General features: G+C 39.7%; 1 protein-coding gene across 2 annotated transcripts; it reads left to right on the top strand.

The window, feature by feature from the left end:
* Positions 1 to 1,530: 1,530 nt before the first annotated feature.
* Positions 1,531 to 10,795, top strand: LOC105046688 (uncharacterized). 2 transcript variants are annotated; one of them, XM_073259801.1, is made up of 2 exons: positions 1,531 to 3,829; positions 10,341 to 10,795. In XM_073259801.1, the coding sequence occupies exon 1, from the start codon at positions 2,244 to 2,246 to the stop codon at positions 3,744 to 3,746; it is 1,503 nt and encodes a 500-aa protein (XP_073115902.1). In that variant the 5' UTR covers positions 1,531 to 2,243; the 3' UTR covers positions 3,747 to 3,829; positions 10,341 to 10,795. The 2 variants fall into 2 exon arrangements, with proteins under 2 accessions (XP_073115902.1, XP_073115900.1); XM_073259799.1 differs by lacking the exon at positions 10,341 to 10,795 and adding an exon at positions 10,096 to 10,268.
* Positions 10,796 to 27,379: the final 16,584 nt, after the last annotated feature.

Here is a 27,379-nt window from a genome sequence, read left to right as displayed (position 1 = left end):
TAAACTAGCATCCAAACAGCTCAACTAACTTAAACAAATCTTGAGGAAGATTCCTGGTTTTACTTCATCCATATTTGATGTCAGTAGTATAGTCTTTGCTGAGGGAAGGGTTCCTGTGTCTATTGATGGACCACTGGTAGAAAGTTTTTTATTCTTTTTACCAATCTAATGGTTCTAAGAAACCAAATTTGTGACATGGGCATCAACTTTGTGCTGCATCCTCTGATGCTTGTTCCACTGGATGAAAGTTTTGCACTTGGTAAGCCAAGATTAATAGATGGAGCCCATAATAGTGAATCCATCAGAAGGGCGGATATGAATGGAATAAAATAAGCAAACACAATACATGATGCCACTCCCTCTCTGTGATTATAGCATGCAATAATATGTTGCCATTAGGATATTGTTAGCCAATGCCTAAAAGGATAGTCTCCTTTATTGATAGATACATTCCCCCCCGGTTCTTCCTTTCTGGTCTATGATTGTGTACAATGTTTAAGAATAAATGGACACAATTAGGTGTGCATTTATTCATAAAGAAAGACGAGTGCATCCATGATGTGATGAGGATTGAGGAGGATACACAAGGAGATGGTTGTATGGTGTTAGTGCATGCCTACAAGTTATTCCAAGCATCTCTTCAAAAAGTTAGCAGGGCCACATCCTCTGGCATTCATAAATATTCATATAAATCCATTTCCTCCCTCAATCTGGAGCACAAAACATGGTCCCTAGATGGAAGGTTAAAAACAAACAGCCATTACAACACCATCCATATATATTTTTTGTGTTAAATGTTACTAATATAGCATGAGTTAACTCCTATGCAGCCTGCAGCACTGAATGGTGCATTTATTTTTTTCATATTTCTTCAGAGCAATCACTTATTGACTTAAAAACATCTTTGATTCTCATGTATCACTTATATTTAACCAAAAAAAAAAAACCTTTCTCCAAAAATTATCTCTAAAGATAAAAAACTTTTTGGACTTCGGAATTGAGTCCAATTGGACTCATTCATTTGTATATATAAATGATTCCTTGTATCAAATCCTGCCTTTCTTTTCCCATCATATGAGCTGAAAATCCAAAGTGTCATGGAATATAGAATGTCCCACACCAAACTTTAGAGAAGAAGTTGAAATCAAATTAAGAGCTGGCCAAAATCAAAATAGATCAAACTCTATTTATATATTTTGTCATCAAAAAAAAAGAAAAAACTTTACAAACAACACTTGCTACCATGACGTTGACCCACAAATCAACGGCCAATAAATCTACAATCCGTGGACCTTTGGTGTTTCAGCTGGGTCAGCTTGCCTCAGTCCATGTTGACTTTGTCCATTTAATGCTACACAAAAAGATCCCTCAATTTGGACGGCTAAGAAAATTCCAAATATGGCCCTATTTTGACCTTTCCTTTTTTTTTTTCCCACTATGCCTCCCATTTTATCCGGAGACATGGGACACCCAAGGATAAAAGGATCGCTCCAAAGGAACAACGACGGAGGATTCTCCCCATCCTTCCACAGTAGGCCAACTACCACACACAAAACACGTGAAACATCAAACCATCTAACGACACGTTCCCCAAAATAGAAAATTATTAATCTAGATGTTTTACGTTCAGGAATAAACAGGGGATCCTGCCCACAGGTGCTTCCGGTGGGCTGGAAGAGCAAGACAAAGGAAGGAATAGTTAGGGGCAGTTAGTTTTGCCGCAGTGGCCCCATCCCCCTAAAGATGCTCGCCTGTCCTACGTGGCATGGTCATAGCCGTCTGATCAGGCGAACCTAGGATCCTCGGTTTGGGTACACGTGCTGCTTATCTTTGCGGTGCTCCTCTCTCTCTCTCTCTCTTTCCTCTTTGCACTTTGCTTCCGTGCATGGATTTCTCTTCCCATCCATGGCCCCCAGATGAACCCCAAAACAACAGGGAGCGAGAGAGCGAAACAACCACTCTCCTCTCTCTCTCTCTCTCTCTCTCTCCCTCCCTCCTCTCTTTTTTATCTTCTTACTCCACACTTAAAAGAGAGATAAAGAGAACAGAGCTTAGTTGATGTCCCAAGTCTTTCACGAGATCCCATTCTTTCCCATCTAATCTCAGTTGGGCTACTCTAAGATGACACCAGAAGCCAAGAAATCTCAAGATCTGAGGCCATCTTTAGCCTTCTTCTGAGCTTTTCTTTAACCTCTTTTCTAGTCTCTTTTTTGGTGCTCCGTTTTGCTCCCCTGGTTTTATAGATGGAAGGAGAAAAATTGCTGAAGCATCGGTGCAAGGTGTGCCGGAAGAGCTTCCCGTCCGGCCGATCGCTGGGCGGACACATGAGGTCCCACTTCCACACGGCAGTGGCCGGGAGCTCCGAGAACAACGCCGAGGAGAGGCCGCCGGCGAGCATTAGAGGAGCCAGCTACGGACTGAGGGAGAAACCAAAGAAGACGTGGCGGATGTCGGATTATACTAGCGATGATGGTGAGAAGCAGTGCCGGGAGTGTGGCAAGGTGTTCCCGTCCTGGAGAGCTCTGTTTGGGCACATGAGGTGCCACTCTGAGAGGGTGTGCCGAACTTCGGAGGAGCAAGAAGAGCAGGAGGGTTCTTGGAGCAATGGCGGGCGGTCGGAGAGCGAGGCTGCGGTGATGGCAGTGCCGAGGAGGAGAAGAGGATCGAGAAGGATGGTGGCGGTGATCACTGCAAGTTCTTCGTCGCTGTCGGAGTATGAGAGGGAGGAGGAGGATGGAGCTATAAGCCTTATGATGCTGTCGAGGGATGTCTGGTACTGTGGCGGCGGCGGCGGCAGCGGCCGTGGTGTTGGTGGTGGAATTCATTCGTTGACCGAGTCTTCTGATAAGAATTCTGCAGTCTTTGAGGAGAGGGGAATTGATGAAGGGGATGGGGATGTTGTTCCAAGAAATGGGGGATGTTGGAGGAATGGGCTCAAGAGGGTGGAATCTGATGCTTCTGATGATTGGTTTGACAGGGATAATGAATTCAAGAAGCCCAAGGTCTGTAATTCTGATGCTGATGAGCTTCAGGACTCTGATGAGGAATCGAAGAAGGATAGCTCGAAGAAGAAGGATCTGAATTCTGCTGCTGCTGAATTGGGGTTGAAGCCCAGATTTGATGGAAGTGAATTCAAAATCGAGAAGCAAAGATTTGATGATTCTGATGCTAAATTTGGTATAGATTCTATTGAAAGATCCAGGTCCGATGCTTCCGATGGTGGTCTCGATAAGGCTGCCAAGAGGAGGAGCCAATTCGAGTGCTCGACCTGCAACAAGACCTTCCACTCCTATCAAGCTCTCGGCGGCCATCGGGCAAGCCATAAGAGGATGAAGGGATGCTATGGCAGTGAGAACAGCTTGGAGACTGATGCTTCTGTTGATCTGCCAGCGGTCGAGGAGATGGTCGACCAAGGTGAGGGCATTGAAGCTGCCAATGGATTGTCGAAGAAGGCCAAGGGCCATGAGTGTCTGCTCTGTGGCAAGGTTTTTTCTTCAGGCCAGGCATTGGGGGGTCACAAGAGAGCTCACTTGGTCATGAACACTGATGACAGAGGCGATGCTGCATGCCGTCAGACCATCATGATTCAGCAGCAGCCTCTGGAGATGCCCGACTTGCTCGACCTTAACCTCCCGGCTCCGGTCGATGAAGAGTTTAACAGTACCAATGGGAATGCTGAGATGAAGTCATGGTGGGCTGGAAGCAACGTCAAGCATGAACCTCTGGTGGGTGTGATCTCCAATTGATGGGGGAAGTTGGAGGAGTGTGCAGGTTCTTCAGACAGCTGATGAGTTCCTGTTGCATTCATTCTTTCAGATTCAGTGCTGAGGTAACAGCTCCATTTGCTGCTTACTGTTCAGATTCTAAGTAGACTTAAACCTTTAAGTTCCTTTTTCTCTCTCTCTCTCTCCATTGGATCTTATAATAAATCTGTGTTACAATGATCGCAATAGTAGAGCTGATTGAAGTGCTTATGGAGGCCAGTGCTTGGTAGCACTTAACAATACTGATTTGATTAGTTTGATACTCCATCAGTAAAACTGCTTCTGATGTAAACCGGACGGTTCTTTGTGTTGGTTCTTTTTTTTTTTTTTGGGGGAATGGAAAATACTGATTGGCTTTTGTCTAGAAGTTCATCAGGAAAATTGAACATTTTTTCCCAGCTCTCCTTGCATTTTATCACTGTCACTGAGAATGGCAGTCTGGAATTTGTGGTGTGGTGTATGGTAGACATTATTATTGCAATGTGGACAAAAAATGCCAAGATTTTTCAGGTCCTCCTGCAGTTGTTCTCAATAGCTTCTTCTATACAGCCTGTTTGTGGTGAATATAATATTTCTTTTGTATGTGCTTTCCACCATATCTATTTGAAGTAAGTGTACAGGATTTCAATCTTAGTATCCCTTTTGGGCAATTGCTTCGCCTGTTCTGTAGCGAAGGGATGGAATGATCTGATCATCTGAGACTGACCTCATACTCCGGTCCCGGATGAGAATTTAATTCTTTGGGAAAAAGATTGTAATCTGAGTACCTTTTATCTCTCAGTGTTAGTTCTGCAATTATTGGTTATTTTTCTTGATAATATCCCACTCTCAGCTGAATAAAACCTTGTTCTCATGAATTGAGAGAATTGAATGGAAAGCAGCAAACATCTTGATTACCTTTTCAGCAATTTTTATGATTACAATTCCTTTAAGGCTTCCAAACAAATTGTTTAGTGAATATTTTTCCTAAAGTTGCCATGCTTAAAATATTATTACATCTTGTCACTATCCTTGATCTTGCTTTACCGTTGGCAACCAAGATCTGAGAAATAGTGGAGGAACACATCTTTTCATCTATATTATGTTGGACTGGCTTGGCATTTTGCTGAAACCATGAATTATCGGCTGTGGGTGAACTAAAGCAAATGTAACAGTTCCAAACAACTAGCTTTCCAGCAACCAATGGCTGACCTAGTTTTTGGAAGCTTTAAGTTAAGGTGGGAATGATTAGACTGTGAAATCATCAGCAACCATGGTTAATGGCCCTATCTCTTTCTCTCTCATGTAATTTAATAATATTATGATGGCATGTGATCCCAAGTTGGTTGTTCACTTGTCCACCAAAACACATGACAACCCATCTCCCTTACCTATGTTGGTGTCTTTTTCTTTCCAAGCTTTAAACAAGTAGAATACTGCTTGGCACATATCTTTACCGTGAGGGTTAATGCTCCTCATGCACTTTTTTACATGTGTGTCCAGCCCATCCCCTTTGTGAGCCCATGTCTTTTTGACTTGTTGGCCTTGGGAAGTGTTTCCCTTAATGAGAGTACTTGCCATCCACCTCCCTACTCTGTACTCTGTTTCAAACCCATGACATGTCTAAATGCATCTATAGAAAAGAGAGCATGATAGGATAAACATATTTCCAGAATCATTTCATGTATGAAATTAGCCTGCAAAATATGCTGCATGAATGACCATATCCATCTCACACTAAACATGATGTGGACCAACATTTTGTAGAGTATCTTGGAGATATATATCATCATATAAGCAACAATTATATGGTGAAATGCTCTGCAGCTTCACCGACATTCAGTGCTGTACTGTGGTAGTATTAAGATATGCTAGCTGTGGTGATCTTAGGTTGATCAGAACTGAATTATGGCAAATCTGATTGTGAAATGGTTGTGTTTGGTAGGCTATGATTAGATGTGGTTTAAGGTCTTCCTTTTTTGAATTTGAGGAAAGATATGCTTTATAGTCTTTGTTTCATGATAGCATATTCTAAACATAGACAATATACAGAGCATAATGCTTTGTTTTCATCATTATACTTTCCACCACGGCCATCCCTCCATTCTCAAAACTATTGCTGCTGCTCTGATTCTACCACTCCATGCCATATTATTTTGAGGTAAATGAATCTTAGGCAACATTCAGGTCGTTCGTCCAAAAGCTTAAACTGTTGAGAGGACTGACCCGAGGTAATAAACACTTGTGGCATCTCTTTTATTAGTTAATGTGGAATTTTGACAATCTCTCCTATCTAATTACCTATCACTGGAATCCTACTCGATTCCATCAGATCCTCCTTGTTCCCGGTATTCCTCGGTGAGGGGTCTACATGACTAATAAAAGTTGTCATGCACATAGATCTACCTTTGATACTACTTATCATGGACTCACAGCTCAATATTGGGAGGAGCACTTGCTTAGACTAATAAACCAGTATAGTACCTCTTTTATTAGTCAATGCAGCAATTTGACACCAAGCATCCTACCAATTATCGGGATAGAGAGGACTATGGGCCCGAATTCAATAGACTTAATTCTTTCAAAGGTCGCCAAGATGGGCCTTGTACAACCATGGACAACCAGAATATTGTGGGCATAGTGAAAATGGATCTCCCAGCCAATAATTAAGCTTTCTTCCAGGCTTGCATTTAGACGTTGCTCTCAGTGTTTTGAGAATATCATGCAGTAATGTACTGTCTACATTGGTTTCAGAAGCAAGCCTGATCTCTGCTAGAGACTCCTGGCTAGACCTTACTGACCTAATGGACCACTGATGATCTGATCATCCTATCCTTTTTGCACCATAGGATTCTCATTGTGGACCTTCCAAATTGCTTAATTATAGCGAATGCAAATTTGGAACTCCTTTGCTACTTTGCATTTTGTCCAGTACTGATTCTTATTTCAAAATTTTGGTGATAGGTAATTAACCTACATGTTAGGAAAACAATGAATAAAAGATATGAAATAACATCAAGATTCTCTTGATGTGGAGGATAGGTATGTATTGGGTTGGACCCCATTTAAATAAAGGAGCTGTAGACAGCATTTACCTATGGAAATTATTTTCAGAACATCTAGGAATAATTGCATCTATATGCAGACTAGAACACACCCCTCCCAACTGTAATATCCATGCATTTTGCTCCATGTCACCCTAGTGCTCATAAGCATCTGGACATGACTACATCTAGATGTGAAGTAAATCATTTTTATTTAACTACACATGCATCATTCATGCAAATAACACATTGCATTTTGCCAAAACAGCTTTCATACTACATTGTCGACATATTTTTCCTTGCCTAACGTATAATTCCTTAATGTTCAAATGCACCATCCACTGTCAGATCATCTTATGATTCTTTTGGACTAAATGATTTTTGTCTTTGGAACTGTTGCGGCCAATCGCCTCGTCGCCCGATCGCCGGAAAGCATGCATCTGCAAAAGGAAGTCCGCACTGACCGGAGGCGACTCCGGTCGGGGACCCTCCGACGGTCAAGTCAGAGAGGTGACTGGGCAACAGTGAAATGTAGACGGAGAGCTCTGAGAAAGAGAGAGAGAGAGAGAGAGAGAGAAGCGAGCCTGCGTATGTGGGAGAGACGGGCGGATCGATCCCCCGCACTGTTGCCTTCCCCGGTATATATATAGTGGAGCATGGTATGGCGCCGTCATTAATGGCGCGGACAAGTGAGGAACTGTCAACTCACTGTAGACTGTCAGAGTCGCCGTGAAAATGTCATGTCGCCGCGCGGCTGTCCAATCACCAGGGTTGACTATGCCCTGTGCGGGACAATGCCCCTAGGTAGCCGTGCCGCATGCCCGTGTCAGAGCTGACAACGTCTGGCGGCTGTACGGTGGTTGGAGGAGCCGACCGACCCAAAGTCGATAGCCAGCTGAGTGGTGTCGGGCCCCTCCATTGGTCGGCGAGCATCATGTGAGTCGGCCATCAGACCTCTGGGTTCAGTCGGTCGGGATGGATACGCCCGACATACCCCCAGTCGGTGATGGGCCGTTGGACGGCCGGCAGTTAGCCGCTGATGGCATCCGTCAGTCGGTCGCCCCGACCGACGATCGGTCGGTCTATCGGCCAGTCGGAGTCGTCCGTCGGAGGCGGTCGGGCCGCCAGTCGGTCAGTTGGGCCGCTAGTCGGTCGGGCCCTCCGACAGTCGGTCGGTCGGTCGGGCCCTCCGGCAGTCGGTCGGGCCCTCCGGCAGTCGGTTGGGCCCTCCGACAGTCGGTCGGGCCCTCCGGCAGTCAGTCGGGCCCTCCGGCAGTCGGTCGGTCGGTCGGTGGGTATCCCCCAACAGTTGCCCCCCTCCACTCCTAAGTCGGGTGGCGAGCTGGCCGACGCTTTCATTCGGACAGCAATCCCGGTCGACTGGGAGTGGATTTGTCGCATGTGTAGATCCGACCGTACTGCCGGCTGATCCGATGTCAGACGCCTCATGAATGCTGAGCGATCCGGACGTCCAGTCGATGTCAGAAGTCACGTCGGCGTCAGGAGATCGAGCGCCGGACGATACGGCGTCAGACGACCGGATATTCGGCGCTGATCGCGGGAGTGTGGGCCGCTGTCAGGCGTCCCATCGGGAATGCGAACCGGCGCGGGCGCATGAACGCGGAGCCGCGCCCTGCGTGCCGCGTGTCGAGATGGTTGGCCGGCGCCCCCTCCGGCATTTAATGTGGGCGGTGCGGCCGTCCCGGGACGGGGCGCGCCGAATCGTCCGCCAACCGGCGGGCGCCACGCGTCGCGCATCTGCAGGTCTTCGGTCGGCGCGGAAGCATCTCGGCCGTCGGTCGGCCCTATATATATAGGACCTCCCGGACCCCTGACCCACACTTGCCATTCTACTGGGGAAACTCTGTCCGGGCGATTTCTCGATCGTCGCGGGCAGAGCTCTTCCTCGCTTCCGGAGGGTCCATCTGGTTCGTGGCCCCTTCTTCTCCTTCTTCTTCTTTCTCTTCTCTTTCTTTTCTTTCGATTCCGGCATAATGACCAGGAATCCGACCCAGGGAGCTCGGTCGGGGAACCCGACCGACGACTCCCGATCGGCTCCGGAAGATGAGGCCTCCTCGCTTTCGGGGCCGAACGTCGATCGGCTTCGGGAGCACTATCGCATCCCGGAGCAGTTTCGGCTCTCTGCTCCAGGGGCCGGTGGTCGGGTCAACAACCCTCCGCCTGGCGATCTGGCGCTGTACGTCGAAGACCTTCGCGCGGATCTTCGGCTTCCGATTCCGGAGTTCGTCCGGAATCTACTTGATTACTACGGACTCTGTCCGGCGCAACTGGCGCCGAACTCTGTTCGTTTAATCATTTCTTTCGCGCTGTTGTGTCAGCTCTTGGTCATGCTGTCCCCTACCTGGCGCGCCAATCTGTTGCGGCCAATCGCCTCGTCGCCCGATCGCCGGGAAGCGTGCACCTGCAAAAGGAAGTCCGCACTGACCGGAGGCGGCTCCGGTCGGGGACCCTCCGACGGTCACGTCAGAGAGGTGACTGGGCAACAGTGAAATGTAGACGGAGAGCTCTGAGAAAGAGAGAGAGAGAGAGAGAGAGAGAAGCGAGCCTGCGTATGTGGGAGAGACGGGCGGATCGATCCCCCGCACTGTTGCCTTCCCCGGTATATATATAGTGGAGCATGGTATGGCGCCGTCATTAATGGCGCGGACAAGTGAGGAACTGTCAACTCACTGTAGACTGTCAGAGTCGCCGTGAAAATGTCATGTTGCCGCGCGGCTGTCCAATCACCAGGGTTGACTATGCCCTGTGCGGGACAATGCCCCTAGGTAGCCGTGCCGCATGCCCGTGTCAGAGCTGACAACGTCTGGCGGCTGTACGGTGGTTGGAGGAGCCGACCGACCCAAAGTCGGTAGCCAGCTGAGTGGTGTCGGGCCCCTCCATTGGTCGGCGAGCATCATGTGAGTCGGCCATCAGACCTCTGGGTTCAGTCGGTCGGGATGGATACGCCCGACATACCCCCAGTCGGCGATGGGCCGTTGGACGGCCGGCAGTTAGCCGCTGATGGCATCCGTCAGTCGGTCGCCCCGACCGACGACCGGTCGGTCTATTGGCCAGTCGGAGTCGTCCGTCGGAGGCGGTCGGGCCGCCAGTCGGTCAGTTGGGCCGCTAGTCGATCGGGCCCTTCGGCAGTCGGTCGGTCGGTCGGGCCCTCCGGCAGTCGGTCGGGCCCTCCGGCAGTCGGTCGGGCGGTCGGTGGGTATCTCCCAACAGGAACTATAGAATTTATTGATTACATGTGCATGCAGAATTGGAAACTCCTTCATTGCCCTACACTTCTTTTTTTTCAGAATACTGTAGTTATTTGCCTCCACGCATGCTGAAATCCTTGAATTCTTGCCTGAAGAGAAGGTGCCAACTACCTGCTCGCAAGAGACAGACCATACCAAATCCCTCTCCATATGCATGCTTTGCATGTATTTGATAAAATTATATTTTTTTAAAGAAGCTTTTATGGCGCGTTTATCTGTAGCTCGCTTTCGCATGTTGAATATAATCACTATGCCACAATGATAATGTATCTAGATGCCATCAGGGTGTGCTCCAAATTGACCAATCCCCACAGATTGTGACATACAAGATAAGGGCATAATTCATGAGAGGTACATTCATGTTCCTTAGTGCTCATTAGTTTCAATATGCATTTGATATGAATTTCTCCATTTACACGTGCATGTATTTTTTTCAGAGAAATAAAATGGAGACACGCTTGAAATTACTTACAAAGGCAAAATACTTAGAGATGTATCATCTAAAATTTTTTAAACCAAGAATCGCTATTGCCAAGGAGGAGGTGTTATCATCAATCAGTTAGGCCTTGATTCTCACTTGCACATGCACGTACGTAATGCACTCTAATTTGTTAAAGAATACTTCTCGCCTAGTGTAATTATCCTCACAAACTTGTACAGTATCATCGCATCCATTGTTATTGCCCATGCTATCCATGCTCACCAAATTATCATCCCGCAACAGCTATATTAATGAAGCAGCATCACACATCAGCATCGTGAACCATATGAAGAAGGATGTGCAACATGCGAAGAAAGAAGTTGAATATTACTAGAGATGGGCTCTCCAACTCTTTTTTTTCTTTTATTTTTTTTTAGTGAGATAAATATATTATACAATTCTAATATAAATACATCCCCGAGAGTGAGGATGATAGATTTTAGAGCAGAGATAGACAAGGAATAACAAGAAAAGAGTCCAAGAGAACTATCTTGATGTAATTAGTAACGCGAGTGGCCATCCAAGTCCCAATCAATTCTACTGTTTGATTCCAGTTGTCCAACTTCTAGCTCTGTGAGTTAGTGCTACTTTCGATTATTGCGTTTAGATGGCCAAGTTTAGGTTACAAAAAGCAATGGACATGGCGGTCCACGCAACAAATAATTCACTTTTTTTAAGAGAAGAAATGGAGCTCGCCATTGAGACTGGAGCATTAGGACTCCTTACTTTGAGGCTTAGACTGTGTGAGAGATATGATGGAGCTCATGAATGCGTGCATTATAAAAAAAAGATCGTCTTATTTACTTTAACTAGCTTAGAATTTTATGCGATACATGACATATAATTATTTTTTAAAATAATATTTTTATAAATTAAAAATTTAATATAATATAAAAGACATCATAGATGATATCAAATGTTCTAAATAAAAATATAAACTCAGATTGTTTAAATAACATGATAGTAAGAAGTAACATAATCATTTATATCTTTTGTTGATAGAGAAATTATTTCTTGAATTAATATTTTCAGTATCAGTTGTTTCAAAATCGTCATCATTAAGTAGAATACGACCATCTATTTGCATTTCGTGCGATGTATGGCATGTAATTATTTCTTAAAATAATATTTTTATAAATTAAAAATTTAATATAATATAAAAAATATCATAGATGATATCAAATATTCTAAATAAAAATATAAACTCAGATTGTTTAAATAATATGATAGTAAGAAGTAACATAATCATTTCTATCTTTTGTTGATAGAGAAATCATTTTTTGAATCAATATTTTCAGTACCAGTTGTTTCAAAATCGTCATCATTAAGCAGAATACGACCATTTATTTGCATCCTGTGTGATGCATGGCATATAATTATTTTTTAAAATAATATTTTTATAAATTAAAAATTTAATATAATATAAAAGACATCAAAGATGATATCAAATGTTCTAAATAAAAATATAAACTCAGATTGTTTAAATAATATGATAGTAAGAAATAACATAATCATTTTTATCTTTTGTTAATAGAGAAATCATTTCTTGAATCAATATTTTAAATATTAGTTGTTTCAAAATCATCATCATTAAGTAGAATACGATCATCTATTTGCATTCTATGCACATCTCTTTTCTTCATAGTCGTCTCAATAATAAAAATTTCATCCTCATCTACTTCAATTTGTAAAAAGAGATTTAGTTATCAATTATTAAAATAAAATATATAAATATAATCATCCATAGTAAAAGAATAAAATACATCACTCATAATGATTTTTTCTTGATTTCTCTTGTCTTCTAATTCGTTGCATACATCATTCGAAACTATTTTAAGAACAATGTAGCTTAGTCCTCTTTTGAGATTGTATTCATCAACTTTAATTTAAAAGATTTAATTTTTTTCTATAACTTTTTTGATTTCTAAAAGAATAATAGAATTATCATTTTTTTGGAAGAAGAAAAATATGACTCGTGCACAGTGCATGGGGTTCAAAATTTTTTTTTGTGCTTTACGAACCGTGTGATCTCATCACTTCATCGCATGGAGAAAGGGAGGTGAAGTGAAGGGCACAGAGAAATGCTAAAAAGCTGAAGCCGTACCCTCCTCTCTTACTGTGTATTTCAATTTGACATTTTCATACAATTTTTATGCAGAACAAAGATCTACCATCCAAAATTTTCATAAAACAATCGCACCCATCCACTTCATACGCATAACAACTTATATGAGGACTTCTCATATTTGACACCTCCAAACCCTCTTCACCCTTCCCTGGTCCACTTATTGAAATGATGGGAGCTCTAGCCCTTTTTTTTTTTTATTTTTTTTTCTTCATGCATGGCAGACGGAGGGATATGTATTTTATACGCGAGGCTGAGGGAAGCACAAGACAGTCGGTGTCTTAAACCCTGCAAGGGTTTTCTCCTCACAAATTCGGAGATTTACTACGAAGCAATAGATGATGCTATTGAGAGCGATCGGGGCTGCGAGGCACGGCAATCACAGATTTAGGCCATGGAGGATGACCCAGAAGGTGATGTGACCTTTGTTGTCCCGCATAGTCATCGACATGGCCGTTCGAGATGGCGAGCTCAGGGCCTTCCTTATCACTGGCAAGGTCTCCAACGACTCCATTGCTTCCCACCTCATGGCCTACCTCAAGAAGCTCTCCTCCTACCCTATCCACTTCGCTGGCATTGGTGGGTCCATCCATCCTCTCCTCTCCTCCGATCATCGTAGATCGCCCACCACGCTTCCAGAAAAATTGTCGAAAACCCTTCTGGCAGCCTTTCTCGCTGCCAGAAATCCTTTGCCTCCGTCAATGCCTCCACCGCCATTGTCATCTACCGCCGTCATCTCTGCCTTTGTCAACGCATCCATCACTGTTGTCCCTGCCTCTACGGATGCCTCTACCATCATTATCCCCACCTCCACTAGCGAAAAATGATGGATGAAGCACGTCTCCATCAACAGCCTCACCGAGCCCTCACCCACCTCCTCCCGACTTTTTTCTGACGTGTTTGCTCCCGACTAACACGTGGTTTTTTCTCTTTTTCCTAATACTCCACGTGTCATGTGGAGGCTCCTCTGTTGAGAGGTCTCCGTTTTATATTATATATATTAGATGTATGGAAATCTATAAAACTTTTAATATTTTCTTTTAATATTTTCTTTTGAAAAGAAAACGTCCTACCTAATCTTGAAGTTAAGAATAATGATAGCTATTATAAGAAAATAGTTACACTTTATGACTTACAATAGCTATTATAAGAGCTTTAAAGGTCTTTGAAAATAGTTATAATTTTGTCAAAATGGATGTTTCATTATAATGCATCTTTATAACAAGAATAGTGACAGTTAGTTAGCACTTTCACTATTTATTTTAATAAAAATAATATTTTGAAAATTAGATCTCTATTCAGTGCATTATTTTAATTCATGAACAGTGATTTAAGACATGATTCCCTTCAACAAATTAGACAAACTTTTAGTGACCAATTGACTAAGGAAGATTGAATATACAATTTATCTACTTACAACCAGCTATTGGAGGGAGATTACAAATTCAATTAGTTTCATAATTCAAATACTAATTTCAAAGCTCACGATATTGTGCTTAGCCTTACAATGACCTCATGAAATGCGCCTCAAGAAATGAACATGATATATAGAAATACCTCAGCTGAAGGATCATCTATCTCATAAACAAAGAAAATGGAAGTTCCCAGACTTGATAGTTGTAATAACCCAGCCTATTGGGCCCTGGATCAAGCCCATCTAGATTTAGGTCCACTAAGCTCACCTAAAGAAGAAAAAAAAAGAGAACGAGAAGACTCCCAACGGGAGTCTTCTTCTTCCTCCTCTTGCCGACTAGAATAAGGACTCCTAGGGCCATTAGGAACCCTAAGAAGACCTCTATAAAATCCTCCCTTCCTCCTCTATGGTCGGCCACGACAAGCATTAGTTTCTTCCTCTTCTTCTTTTCGGATTTTTTTCGTTGAAGCCGTCCACGCCCTTCTCGTGTTTGCCTCAAATTCTCGCCGAAGATCTCATCGGAGTTTGAGGTAAGCCCTAGCCTTCTTTTCTCTCTTCCTTCCCCTCTTTTTCATGGCTTTGTGCACCCTCGTCGGCCGTCGGGATCGTTGAAAAATCCACAAAACATCATGACCCTATTTTGCTCTGTTCGGACGAGCCATCTTCCTCACTTTTTTGGCCATCGACGCCACTGTTTGCGACGTCTCACCCCTAGGATAGGACCCTCACCTCTCTTCCTGTCATCCTCGGGAAGCCTTGTCCGCCGGCGACTGGCCAATGATTGAAAAACAAGAGTAAAAAGGGTGGGTCCATGTTTTTTGAATTTTTTCTCCGTTGGTCGAACCTTGCCATCGGCCACTCCCTTGCTCTCCGCTATCAGCCATCGCTGCCGGACCTCCAATCGTGCTGCCGCCTTCGTCGGAGCTGAGCCACCGAGCCTCCCTCTGGTCCTCCCCTGTTCGGCCAAGAAAGAGAAAAAAAAGAAGAAAACGGGAAGGGAAGAAGAGAAAGAAGAAAAGAAAAGAAAGAAAAAAAAAGAAAAAGAGAAAGAAAAAAAAAGAAAAAAAAAGAAAAAGAGAGAATTTTTTCTCTCTCCTCTCTCTCCTTTCTCTATCTTTTCTCTCTCCTCTCTCTACCTTCTCTCTCCATCTTCTCTCTCCATCTTCTCTCTCTATTTTCTCTCTCTAGACCTTTCTCTCTCTTTATGGATTTTATCTCTCTAGGATCTTTCTCTCTCTCTCTGATTGCATCATAGACTCTAGGATAAACTTGAGATGAAATATGATGACTTGAGAGTGCTTCAAAATTTATGCAGTAGATTGGATCCCAGTCCGATTTTTATTCAAAATTTATAACATCGATCATGGTTAATTCATATTGAGTTATCCTGATATGACCTCTGATGATCTCAATCATGAATTACCTCATCTAAGGATATGAAGATTTTTTCTTCATTTTTTCTCTCTATTTTCTCTCTTTAAAACTTTCTTTCTCTAAAATTTTCTCTCTTCATGAATTTTTTCTCTCTAAAAGTCTTGTGGACCAATGGAGGGTCCAAATACTCAAACAAATCCCGACTTTGGGTGATCCTAGGAGAAGTTCTGAATTTGTGTTATTAGGATTGATTATTGATAATTTTTTTATATATAATTTTTATATTTGATCAGGATCATAAAGAGATACGATTGTTTGCATAAGATGTCGAGTGGAATATCTTATTTTTAAAATTTATAAATCAAAAAAAAATATTAATTTTTTATGCTTGGATCAGTCATCGGTAAAAGTAAGAATCTCTGTACATGATTACTATTATATATGCTATTTTACCGTTAATTTTGCATCATTGGTTTTGCATCGTTGGATTTGAGATTGGTAAATTTGCTATATCTGAGATACCATTATTTGCTTATATGATTTTGAGCATGAGTATGTTATGTCAATATATATCTATCAGAGATTGATGGCATGATTATATGGATATGACATATCTAAATTGATCATAATGTAAGTCGAAATTGATTTGATGAAATCAACACATAATGATTAAATGAAAAAGAGAGATATAGTATGGACTAGTCTTGTCATGTAGAACAGCCTGTCAGGAGCTTATGCTTGGGACAGTCCATTAGGAGCTTATGCCTGGGACAGCCCTCACTGGCTTATAGGTGGATTAGCCAGTCAGGAGCTCATGTCTGAGACAGCCCGCCAAGAGCTTATGCCTGGGACAGTCTCTCACGGACTTTCGTACGTAGGACAGCCAGTCAGGAGCTCATCTTGGGACAGTCTTGAAAGGCTTTTAAGTAAAAATTGATTCGGATGATGATTGAGGTATAGACTTGGTTAGTCCAGAGCCAAAAAAAAGAAAAAGATTAAAGATCATATGATAATCAAAAGAAAAATAAAAGACAAAACATGAAACAATTGTTGAACAAAAGTATTTTATCCATTAATATATGATGATGCATCTCTTTTGATAAAACAGATAATTTATAGATATTTGAATTATTCTAGATATTGAACATGAAATTTTATGTTTTATTACTTATTCTTATTTTCAGATTATATTATTATATCGGTGTGATATAAAAATTCTTAATGGACTATAAAGCTCACACCACTTCATCTTTTTTTTTTCTTCTCAGAGTTACAGGACGCTCATGATTGGCTATAGTTTGGATTGCGGGTGAGCAAATGAATAAATAGAATGTCATGATATCTGATCAGAGGATTGAAAAATTTTAATTGTAATTATGCAAGTTTTACTAGTTATTATTGAAATTAGATATTATGGATGTTGAGGTTGTAAGAAATTATTTTTAGCCTTGCATATTCTTTAGGGTTTGCTCTAAGAAGTGTGCGGCTATCATGTATCCGAACTGACTATTGGGTTCGGAGCGTGACAGAATGGTATCAGAGCTCAGGTTATGATCATTTGGAGATTATGATATAAATGATTAGGATATGACAAAATGATATTAGAGTTTAAGTTTAAGTTCCTAGGGATTATGAAGTGATATCAAAATTTTATATAAGATCAATAGGATGTGACAAAGTGGTATCTGAGCTTAGAGCTTAGGTTACATTCATTTGGAGACTATGATACAAGTGATTAGGATATGACAAAATAGTACCAGAGCTAAGATTTAAGGTCACTAGAGATTGTGACATAAGTGATATCAAAATTCTGGGATCATGATCAATAGAGTATGATTGATAATATCAGAGTTTAAGATTATGATCATTAAGGATATGATAGAATGATATTAGAGTTTAGGTTATGATTACTAGAGAATATAACTTAAGGTATTTGATCTTAAGGTTATAATTATTCAGGATTGTGACTTTAGTGATATTTAAACCGAGGCTATGATTATGAGAAACATGATAGATATAAAAGAAAAGATTCGATATTTAAATTTTGAACCAGTAGATACTATGATGAAATTTATACATAAGTGGCATATGATGTCTATAATAGAATTGACGAGTTATATCTTGGATTTTAATTAGTAGGGTTGACCTAAGTATGAGAAGTGTTGACCCTAGAATGAAGAGGGAGATATTGATGTGTTGTGTTGAGTATACTTGATTATCTATTGAATGTGAAACTTATATGAGTGAAGGTTATAATAAAAATTTTTAATTTCGATGTTAATTTTCTGAGCATTATAAAATTTTTAGACTTATCAGAAGGAAGTTAGTTAGGATGTGGTCTACGAAGAAAGTATATTATATGAGAAAAAAATATTTTCAAATGTTAAATCTATAAGAGGTCATATATGAAATTTTATTTTAGATAAAAAATATACTTAAATTTTATTATGAGAATATGAGATACACATCTTGGTAAAATTTTTGGTTATTCAAAATATCATATTTGGACCTGATTTCTTGATTTTTCAAGTTGCATTGAATTTCAAGTCAAAAATTTACTTTTCTAAGTGGATCAAAGGTATTTTGATATTGTTGTTAAATTGAAGAAAAAAATTTATTTTGTCAGAGTATGATATACAGGTTATGATGAAATCTTTAATAATTTATATTTCCATCCTGGATTAGATTCCTTACTTTTTCTTATGAGTATTGAAGATAGTGGACTGTAATTCAAATCAAAGTTCAAATTTCTGAGCTGATCTAAGGTATCTTATTGTTAAATTTTGGATGATTTATATAAGTCTTGACAAATAAGAGTGATGAGATTTTGCATGAATTTATCAATTAATATTAAGGATTGTGATGAAGAGAGCTCTACAAGAAATAATCAAGTTGATTCTATTTACAAAGATGTTGGTTTGAGTTCTTCTAGTTTGTTCAAGTTGGAGTTAATTCTTTAAAAAAAAAATTAATTTGAGAATTATTTAAATGATTGTAAGGTAAATCGAAAGTTAACTCAAATTAATTTTAGACATATTGGATTCTTGAAGAGTGATGAAGCTTATATAATGAATTCAAACATGAAAAGTGGATCAAGATTTAATTTTGATGTGCTATGCCTAAGGGGCAGTAAAGATAAAAAAATTTAAAATTTTATTTTAAGATCTAAATAAAAATTTAAAAGTTGGATCTATCTTTGATTTATCTAACATATAAGGATGTTATTGATCTTCGATAGATTTATATAATTTGATAAGTTAAGATCAGAATGCGCAGTAAAAGCATAGTAGTTTAAATTGATTAGAAATATTAATCTTTTACATTAAAAGATATTATGCAATACATTAATTATAAATAAAGAAAGATTTTATTGATAATGAAAGATGCTATAATTTTTGACTTAATATGATCATAGTCAGACAATTTTTGTCAATAGATTATATCATTATAGATAATACCAAGAAGAACCTTAGACATCTGAATTCCTATCATAAGTAGTTTGAGACAATTATGAATTCTGAGTGGAATGTATTGGATAAATAATTGTATTATGTTAATACAAATCCAAAATATTATTATTTTCAATATAAAAAAAATAAATTTAAGATTTTATATAATTTTGTTAAATCAAGATCATGAGAAATAAATAATATGTAAGATATTATCGGAAGCATGAGAATGACATGATGAGCGTATATTTTTAATTACGTATCTCAACAACATAATTTAATTTTGAGGACGAAATTATTTTAAGGGGGAGAAAATGTAATAATCCAGCCTATTGGGCCCTGGATCAAGCCTATCTAGATTTAGGTCTACAAAGCCCGCCTAAGAAAAAAAAAATGGAACAAGAAGACTCCCAACAGGAGTCTTCTTCTTCCTCCTCTTGCCGACTAGAATAAGGACTCCTAGGGCCACTAGGAATCCTAGAAAGACCTCTATAAAATCCTCCCTTTCTCCTCTATGGTTGGCCACGACGAGCACTAGTTTCTTTCTCTTCTTCCTTTCGGATTTTTTTCGTTGAAGCCGTCCATGCCCTTCTCATGTTTGCCTCAAATTCTCACCGGAGCTCTCATCAAAGTTTGAGGTAAACCCCAGCCCTCCTTCCTCTCTTCCTTTCCCTCCTTTCTATGGCTTTGTGCACCCTTGTCGGCCGTCGGGATCGTCAAAAAATCTACAAAACATCATGACCTTATTTTGCTCTATTCGGACGAGCCATCTTTCTCATTTTTTCGGCCATCGACGCCACCGTTTGTGATATCTCACCCCTAGGATTGGACCCTCACCTCTCTACCTATCATCTTCGGGAAGCCTTGGCTGCCGGCGACCGACCAATGATTGAAAAACAAGAGGAAAAAGGGCGGATCCCTATTTTTCGAATTTTTTCTCCATCGGCCGAACCTTGCTGTCGGCCACTCCCTTGCTCTTTGCTGTCAGCCGCCACTACCGGACCTCCGACCGTGCCGCCACCTTCGCCGGAGTTGAGCCATCGAGCCTCCCTCTGGTCCTCCCCTGTTTGGCGAAGGAAGAGGAAAGAAAGAAGAAAACGGGAAGGGAAGAAGAAAAAGAAGAAAAGAAAAGAAAGAAAAAGAAAAAAGAAAAAGAGAAAAAAAAATAAAAAAAAGAGAATTTTCTCTCTCTCCTCTCTCTCCTTTCTCTCTTTTTTCTCTCTCCTCTCTCTACCTTCTCTCTCCATCTTCTCTCTCTAGATTCTCTCTCTATTTTCTCTCTCTAGACTTTTCTTTCTCTTTATGAATTTTGTCTCTCTAGGATCTTTCTCTCTCTCTCTCTGATTTCATCACAGACCCTAAGATAAACTTGAGATAAAAATATGATGACCTGGAAGAATAAGGGCTTTATGTAGGTGCCTGGGCTAATTGAAGAGAGATTGAAGCCTTAAAATTTGTGCAGTAGATTAGATCCCAGCTCGGTTTTTATTCGAAATTTATAACATCAAGCATAGTTAATCCATATTGAGTTACCTTGATATGATCTCTGATGATCTCAATCATGAATTGCCTTATCTGAGGATATGAAGATTCTCTCTTCATTTTTTCTCTCTAAAACTTTTTCTCTCTAGAATTTTCTCTCTCTTCATGGATTTTCTCTCTCTAAAAGTTTTGTGGACCAATAGAGGGTCTAGATACTCAGACAAATCTCGATTTTGGATAATCTTAGGAGAAGTCCTGGATTTGTGTTATTAGGATCGATTATTGATAATTTCTCCATATATAATTTTTATATTTGATCAGGATCATGAAGAGATATGATTGTTTGCATAAGATATCGAGTGGAATATCTTATTTTTAAAATTCATAAATCAAAGAAGAACATTGATTTCTATGCTTGGATCAGTCACCGGTAAAGATAAGAATCCCTGTACATGATCACTATTATATATGCTATTTTATCGTTGATCTTGCATCATTGATTTTGCATCGTTGGATTTGAGATCGATGAATTTGCTATATTTGAGACACCATTATTTGCTCATATGATTTTGAGCATGAGTATGTTATGTCAATATATATATATCAAAGATTGATGATATGATTATATGGATATGACATATTTAAATTGATCATAATGTAAGTCAGAATTGATTTGATGAAATCAACACATAATGATTAAATGAAAAAGAGAGATATAGGAGCTTATGCCTGGGATAGCCCGTCAGGAGCTTGTGCCTGGGATAGCCCGTCAGGAGCTTATGTTGTTTGCATAAGATATCGAGTGAAATATCTTATTTTCAAAATTCATAAATCAAAGAAGAATATTGATTTCTATGCTTGGATCAGTCACTGGCAAAGATAAGAATCCCTGTACATGATCACTATTATATATGCTATTTTATCGTTGATTTTGCATCATTGATTTTGCATCGTTGGATTTGAGATCGATGAATTTGCTATATCTGAGACACCATTATTTGCTCATATGATTTTGAGCATGAGTATGTTATGTCAATATATATGTATTAGAGATTGATGATATGATTATATGGATATGACATATTTAAATTGATCATAATGTAAGTCGGAATTGATTTGATGAAATCAACACATAATGATTAAATGAAAAAGAGAGATATAGTATGGACTAATCTTGTCATGTGGAACAGCCTGCTAGGAGCTTATGCCTGGGATAGCCCGCCCGGAGCTTATGTCTGGGATAGCCCGTCAGGAGCTTATGTTGTTTGCATAAGATATCGAGTGGAATATCTTATTTTCAAAATTCATAAATCAAAGAAGAATATTGATTTCTATGCTTGGATCAGTCACCGGTAAAGATAAGAATCCCTGTACATGATCACTATTATATATGCTATTTTATCATTGATCTTGCATTATTGATTTTGCATCGTTGGATTTGAGATCGATGAATTTGCTATATCTAAGACACCATTATTTGCTCATATGATTTTGAGCATGAATATGTTATGTCAATATATATGTATCAGAGATTGATGATATGATTATATGGATACAACATATTTAAATTGATCATAATGTAAGTCGAAATTAATTTGATGAAATCAACACATAATGATTAAATGAAAAAGAAAGATATAGTATAGACTAATCTTGTCATGTGGAACAGCCCGCTAGGAGCTTATACCTGGGATAGCCCGCTAGGAGCTTATGCCTGAGACAGCCCCCACTGGCTTAAAGTGGATCAGCCGGTCAGAAGCTTATGTCTGGGACAGTCCGTCAGGAGCTTATGTCTGGGACAGCCTCTCACAGGCTTTCGTACATGGAATAGCTGGTCAGGAGCTCATCTTAGGACAGTCTTGAAAGGCTTTTAAGTGAAAATTGATTCGGATGATGACTGAGGTATAGACTTGGTTAGTCCAGAGAAAAAAAGGTTAAAGATCATATAATAATCAAAAGAGAAATGAAAGACAAGATATGAAACAATTATTGAATAAAAGTATTTCACCCATTAATATATGATAATACATCTCTTTTGACAAGACAGATAATTTATAGATATTTGAATTATTTCAAATATTGAACATGAAATTTTATATTTTATTGCTTATTCTTATTTTTAAATTATATTATTATATCGGTGTGATATGAGAATTCTTACTGGACTGTAAAGCTCACATCCCTTCATTTTTTTTTTTTCTTCTCAGAGTTACAGAACGCTCGTGATTGGCTATAGTTTGGATTGCAGGTGAGCAGATAAATAAATAGAATGTCATGATATCTGACCAGAGGATTGAAAGAATTTCAATTGTAATTATGCAAGTTTTACTAGTTATTATTAAAATTAGATATTATGGATGTTGAGGTTGTAAGGAATTATTTTTGTTCTTGTATATTCTTTAGAGCTTGCTCTAAGAAGTGTGCAGCCATCACGTATCCGAACCGGCTATTGGGTTCGGGGTGTAACAATAGTCTTCACCAATGACGAGATCAAGGATGCTAGCAAGTGGTAGAACCACTCTCTTATTGGGAAGCTTCTAGGTATGCCTTCCTATGGAGATCTTATCCAGAGAGTTGAAGGTCATGAGTTGGGCGAAGGCAAGTGAGTTCAAAATAATTGCTCTGTTTGTGGACATTGGATGTTTCCGTTTGAAAAGGAAAAAAGCAAGGTGTGGGTCATGGCTAAAGGACCATGGACCCTTATCGGTTAGATCCTGCCCTGAAGCAATGGTGACCCAACTTCAGTGCAAGGGAGCATTCTGTTTCTACGGCTATGCTTTAGATTCGTCTACCAGACCTCCCAATGGAAATGTGGGATACACCGATGCTTCTTCGTGTTGCTTTCACTATTGCTGTTTCCAAGTTCGTCGACAACTGTACAGAAGAAGCGGTCAAGGGAGGTTATGCAAAGGCTTGTATCTAGGTGGATTTGAAAAAACCTCTCCAACCCGAGGTGGATATCATGGCAAGGGAAGGTGAACATAGCAGCCATTCAAATATGAGAACCTATCATTACTCAGTTATCTTTGTGGCGGAGTTGAATATGTGGAGGAGGCCTGCACCTATATCATAAGGGCGGAAGTAGAGAGATGGAAGAAAGAAGAAAAATAGACATTTGGGCCATGGATGGTGGTGTGTCAAGTCCTTGTTGATGGATCCCCTATAAAGCAGAGCAATTCCTCAATTAATGGGGCTATCAAGCAAATGCATCAAGGTGATGGGGAAGAGGGCAAATATGTCCGACTGAAAAAAGACAAAATTGGAGAATGGAGGACCGCTACATCTAGCTCAACGTGTTGAGTCGTCAAAGGTCAGAGATGGTTATGACATCAGAGGTGCTACCCTGATCGTGGCCAATACATCTCGCTTTTCTGCTTTACAGATTTTGGATGTGAAACATGACGATTAGATAACAGAGGATATAGAAGTTACTAAGGTCGACACTGATAGTCTATCATGCATGGTGGGGATAATTGATGGTAATAATACACCAAGGTAACCACTACAGTAGGATAAGAGAAAAAGGCTCATTTATACCAACCAGCCTAGAGAAAAGAGCCCACCTCCTCCTAGGCCCGAATCCAAGATTCTGGTTGTGACTGAAAAAGGCTTAGCTAATTTTGACAAGCAGTATGAAGCTGAGGCTAGGTTTGGAAATTGGCACAAGGTCCAAGTGTAGAACCTTTGATGGTTAGAGAAAAAGATCCTTCGGCCTAAATTCCTACTTACAGCAGCCCAGCAAAACAAATGAAAACGCTTCTCTTGGTTTAAATAATAGTATGAGTGTTGAATTTATTGAAGCTTACGTTGCAGGCTATAGAGATGTTTTGTATTTAGATTAGCACTGGCCATAGATATAATAGGAGCCTTTCTAGTTTGTTGGGCTTTTTCAATCCGATTCTGATTATATCTCGGTGTATTTGTGTTGGCGAAATATGTTGTATTTGAGGTGTGAGTGTTTTTTTAGGATTTTTTTTTTGATCTTGTACTCTGTAATCTCCGTGATTGAAGATAGTGAAAATCTCCATCCCTCTTCATCTGTGATTTTTTCTTTTGATTTAAACGATTTTTCATATAAATTCTGTATTTGCATTGATTTTTGTCTCTTTGATTTCTCTTTTATTGTTGTCTTGCTATAACACAGGCAAACAAAATAAAGATCTTATTCCCAAATTGCTTAAGATGTCGAAGGAAAGGGAAACTAATGATGAGGTGGTCAACAATCCTACCACGTGTGGGCCAAAGGAAAGAGTTTATGGGGGGATAAAACAGATGTCGTTACATGGGAGAAGGTGGACAAACATGATAGTCTGGTGACAAAGGCGGTTGAAACTCTGGTCAATCTTGCTTTTTCTCACAATCTCCCTTCTTCTCAACGAACGTGATTGTTTGGAATGGCAAGGGAGCTGCTAAACCTTTGCTCCTTAATAACTTCTATGATCTTAATCGTCTTCACAAATCAGATATATTCTGTCTTCTCATGACCATATTGTTTGGTAAATCTATCTCTAGATTTCAAAAAGCTGTCGGCAGCAATGGAGGATTTTCTCCATCCTATCTACTAGATTGTCGGCGGCATTATTATTCTTGGGAAGCGAGCATTAGATCATGTCAATTTCATGAGCAATAATGGTCAGTTGGCATTAGGCTTGACTAATGAGCAGACGATGCAGCCTTGATTGATGGTTGTTATTTATGAAAGTTAGCATTACAGAAAGTGGACAGAATTTCTGGTTGTATTTCTATGAGTCGTCCTACCCTAGTTATTGGTGACTTCAATGTCTTTTGCTTGAGCAATAAGAAGTTGGGAGGAAAAGGTTTCAGATCTTAGATTTATCGGTAGTACCTGTACTTAGTATAATGATAGAGGGGGGGGGCATGCTAGAGTATGGGAATATTTAGACAGAGCTTTGGTAACTGATAATTGGTTGAGAATATTTTCTGAATCCAAAGTTATTCACCTCTCAAGAATTGGCTTAGATTATTGCCCTCTTTTATTGCAGATTCGATCATTCAACGATCATCCTATGAGACCCCAATTCAGGTTCTATAACTATTGGTTTGCTTAGGAGAGCATCAAGGAGGTGGTTCGAAGAGCTTGGAGAACTACTTCAACTGATTCCCATGGCCTTCAGATTCTTCATCTTCTAAGGAATACTGGCCAGGCACTCAGCAGATGGAGCAGAGAGAACATTAAAAAACTTATTTAAGAAAGTCGAGTGGCTTGAAGATTAAATTCAAAAACCGCAAGAGGAGGGTATTCGATTTGGTGGTCTTAATGTTCAGATCCAAATTGCTCTATTTAGGAAGATAGCAGAGTATAATCATGTATTGAAACTTCAAGAGATTTATTGGGGCTCAAAGTCTAGGATGAAGTGGCTTAGGGAAGGAGACCAAAGCATCTCCTTTGTCCACCAGTCAACCATCCTCGAAGAAGGCGGAATAGAATTGTGTCTATCACTAAATAGAATGGTGAGAAAACTTCAAATGAGGAGGAAATCACTAGCACGTTCCTTCACTTTTTTCAATCCCATTGAAATTGTTCTGATCAATGTCCTCATATTTAGCTTCCACCCATCCAACCAGCTGTTAGTATTGAGTGGAATCCATGGTTGACTCGAGCTATTATGGATGATGAAATTATTGAGGCTTTGTCTTAACTTGCATTTGATAAGGCACTGGGACCTTCTAGCTTCCAATCTCTATTCTTCAAAAATTCTGGTCCATTGTTAGAATGAAGGTACTAGCAGCTATTCATGAGGTGTTTAGCGAGGACAGTACGCCCCATGAGTGGAAGAGCACCCATATTATTCGGATGCTCAAGATGAAAAATCCCACCAAGGTCAAGGATTGCAGGCCAATCAGCTTATGCAACATATTTTATAAATTAGTAGCAAAAATTCTTGTTAATAGGATGAAACCTTTGATTTCTGATCTATTTTCGATGAGCAGGGGCCTTCGTACCAAGGTGGAACATTTTAAATAACATCATGATTGTACGAGAGATCTTTCATTCTATGAATAAGATATTTGCTTGGAACTCAACCACGTTTATTAAGGCAAACATGGAAAAAACTTATGATAGGGTGTTGTGGGAGACATCTTAAAGATGTTCTCCACCATCTTCGCTTGGCTTTCAGATTTATCAATCTTATTTTGTGTTGTGTATGGAACCTTGGTTCTTTGTCATCGTTAATGGCTCTCATCATTCAGATTGGGTTCATACTTCCTAGGTTCTATGACAAGCATGCCCCTGTCCCCATTCGTGTTGGTTCTATGTTCTGATATGCTTTCAAGAACCCTTCACTCTCTTTCTGAGGAGGGTGTGTAGAGAGGTTTTCAACTAGGGATGCTCTTTCCATTACGTACCCATCTCATGTTTGCAGATGATTTATTATTGGTGGCCAAGACACTACAAGAAGATTCATTATTAACGATGCCCATCCGTCGTCGCTAATAACTGAATTGCCATCGTTAATGCTATTAGCAATGCGGCATTGTTGTTAAAAATTTATCGAAAAAAAGCTCGACACTAAAGTAGCATATTAGCGACGGTAGAGGAGCCATCACTAATAATGGTATTAACGATGGTATTTAGCGATGGTATTTCGTCGCTCATAATATTTTTCAGATTTGAAATTAGAAAACTTAAAAAATAATAATAGCGATGGCATTTTATTGCTAATAAGCCATCGCTAATATCTTTAACGACGAAAATTTCATCGTTAAAGTCATCACTAATTATATTTTTTTAAAAAAAATATTTTTAACAATTATATTTATTAAAATCGATTATAATTTAATTAACAAGTAATTATATTTACTAAAATCTATTATAATTAAATTAATAAGCAACATATATTTATGAATATTATACCAACTAACAATTAACTATCACCATCATAAATAAAAAACTAATATTATATATTACATCAAAAATAAATTATACAAATAACACTGTTCAAATTTCGAATACATCATATCAAAACTAAAAAAAA

This window comes from Elaeis guineensis, chromosome 6 (genome assembly GCF_000442705.2).
Source record: "Elaeis guineensis isolate ETL-2024a chromosome 6, EG11, whole genome shotgun sequence".
Taxonomy (NCBI): Eukaryota; Viridiplantae; Streptophyta; class Magnoliopsida; order Arecales; family Arecaceae; genus Elaeis; species Elaeis guineensis.
Note: the sequence above shows the minus strand (reverse complement) of the source record. Positions and strands in the feature narration are given on the sequence as shown.

Coding starts and splice junctions, on each gene's coding strand:
- LOC105046688 (XM_073259801.1), top strand. CDS start 2,244: ATGGAAGGAGAAAAATTGCTGAAGCATCGGTGCAAGGTGTGCCGGAAG.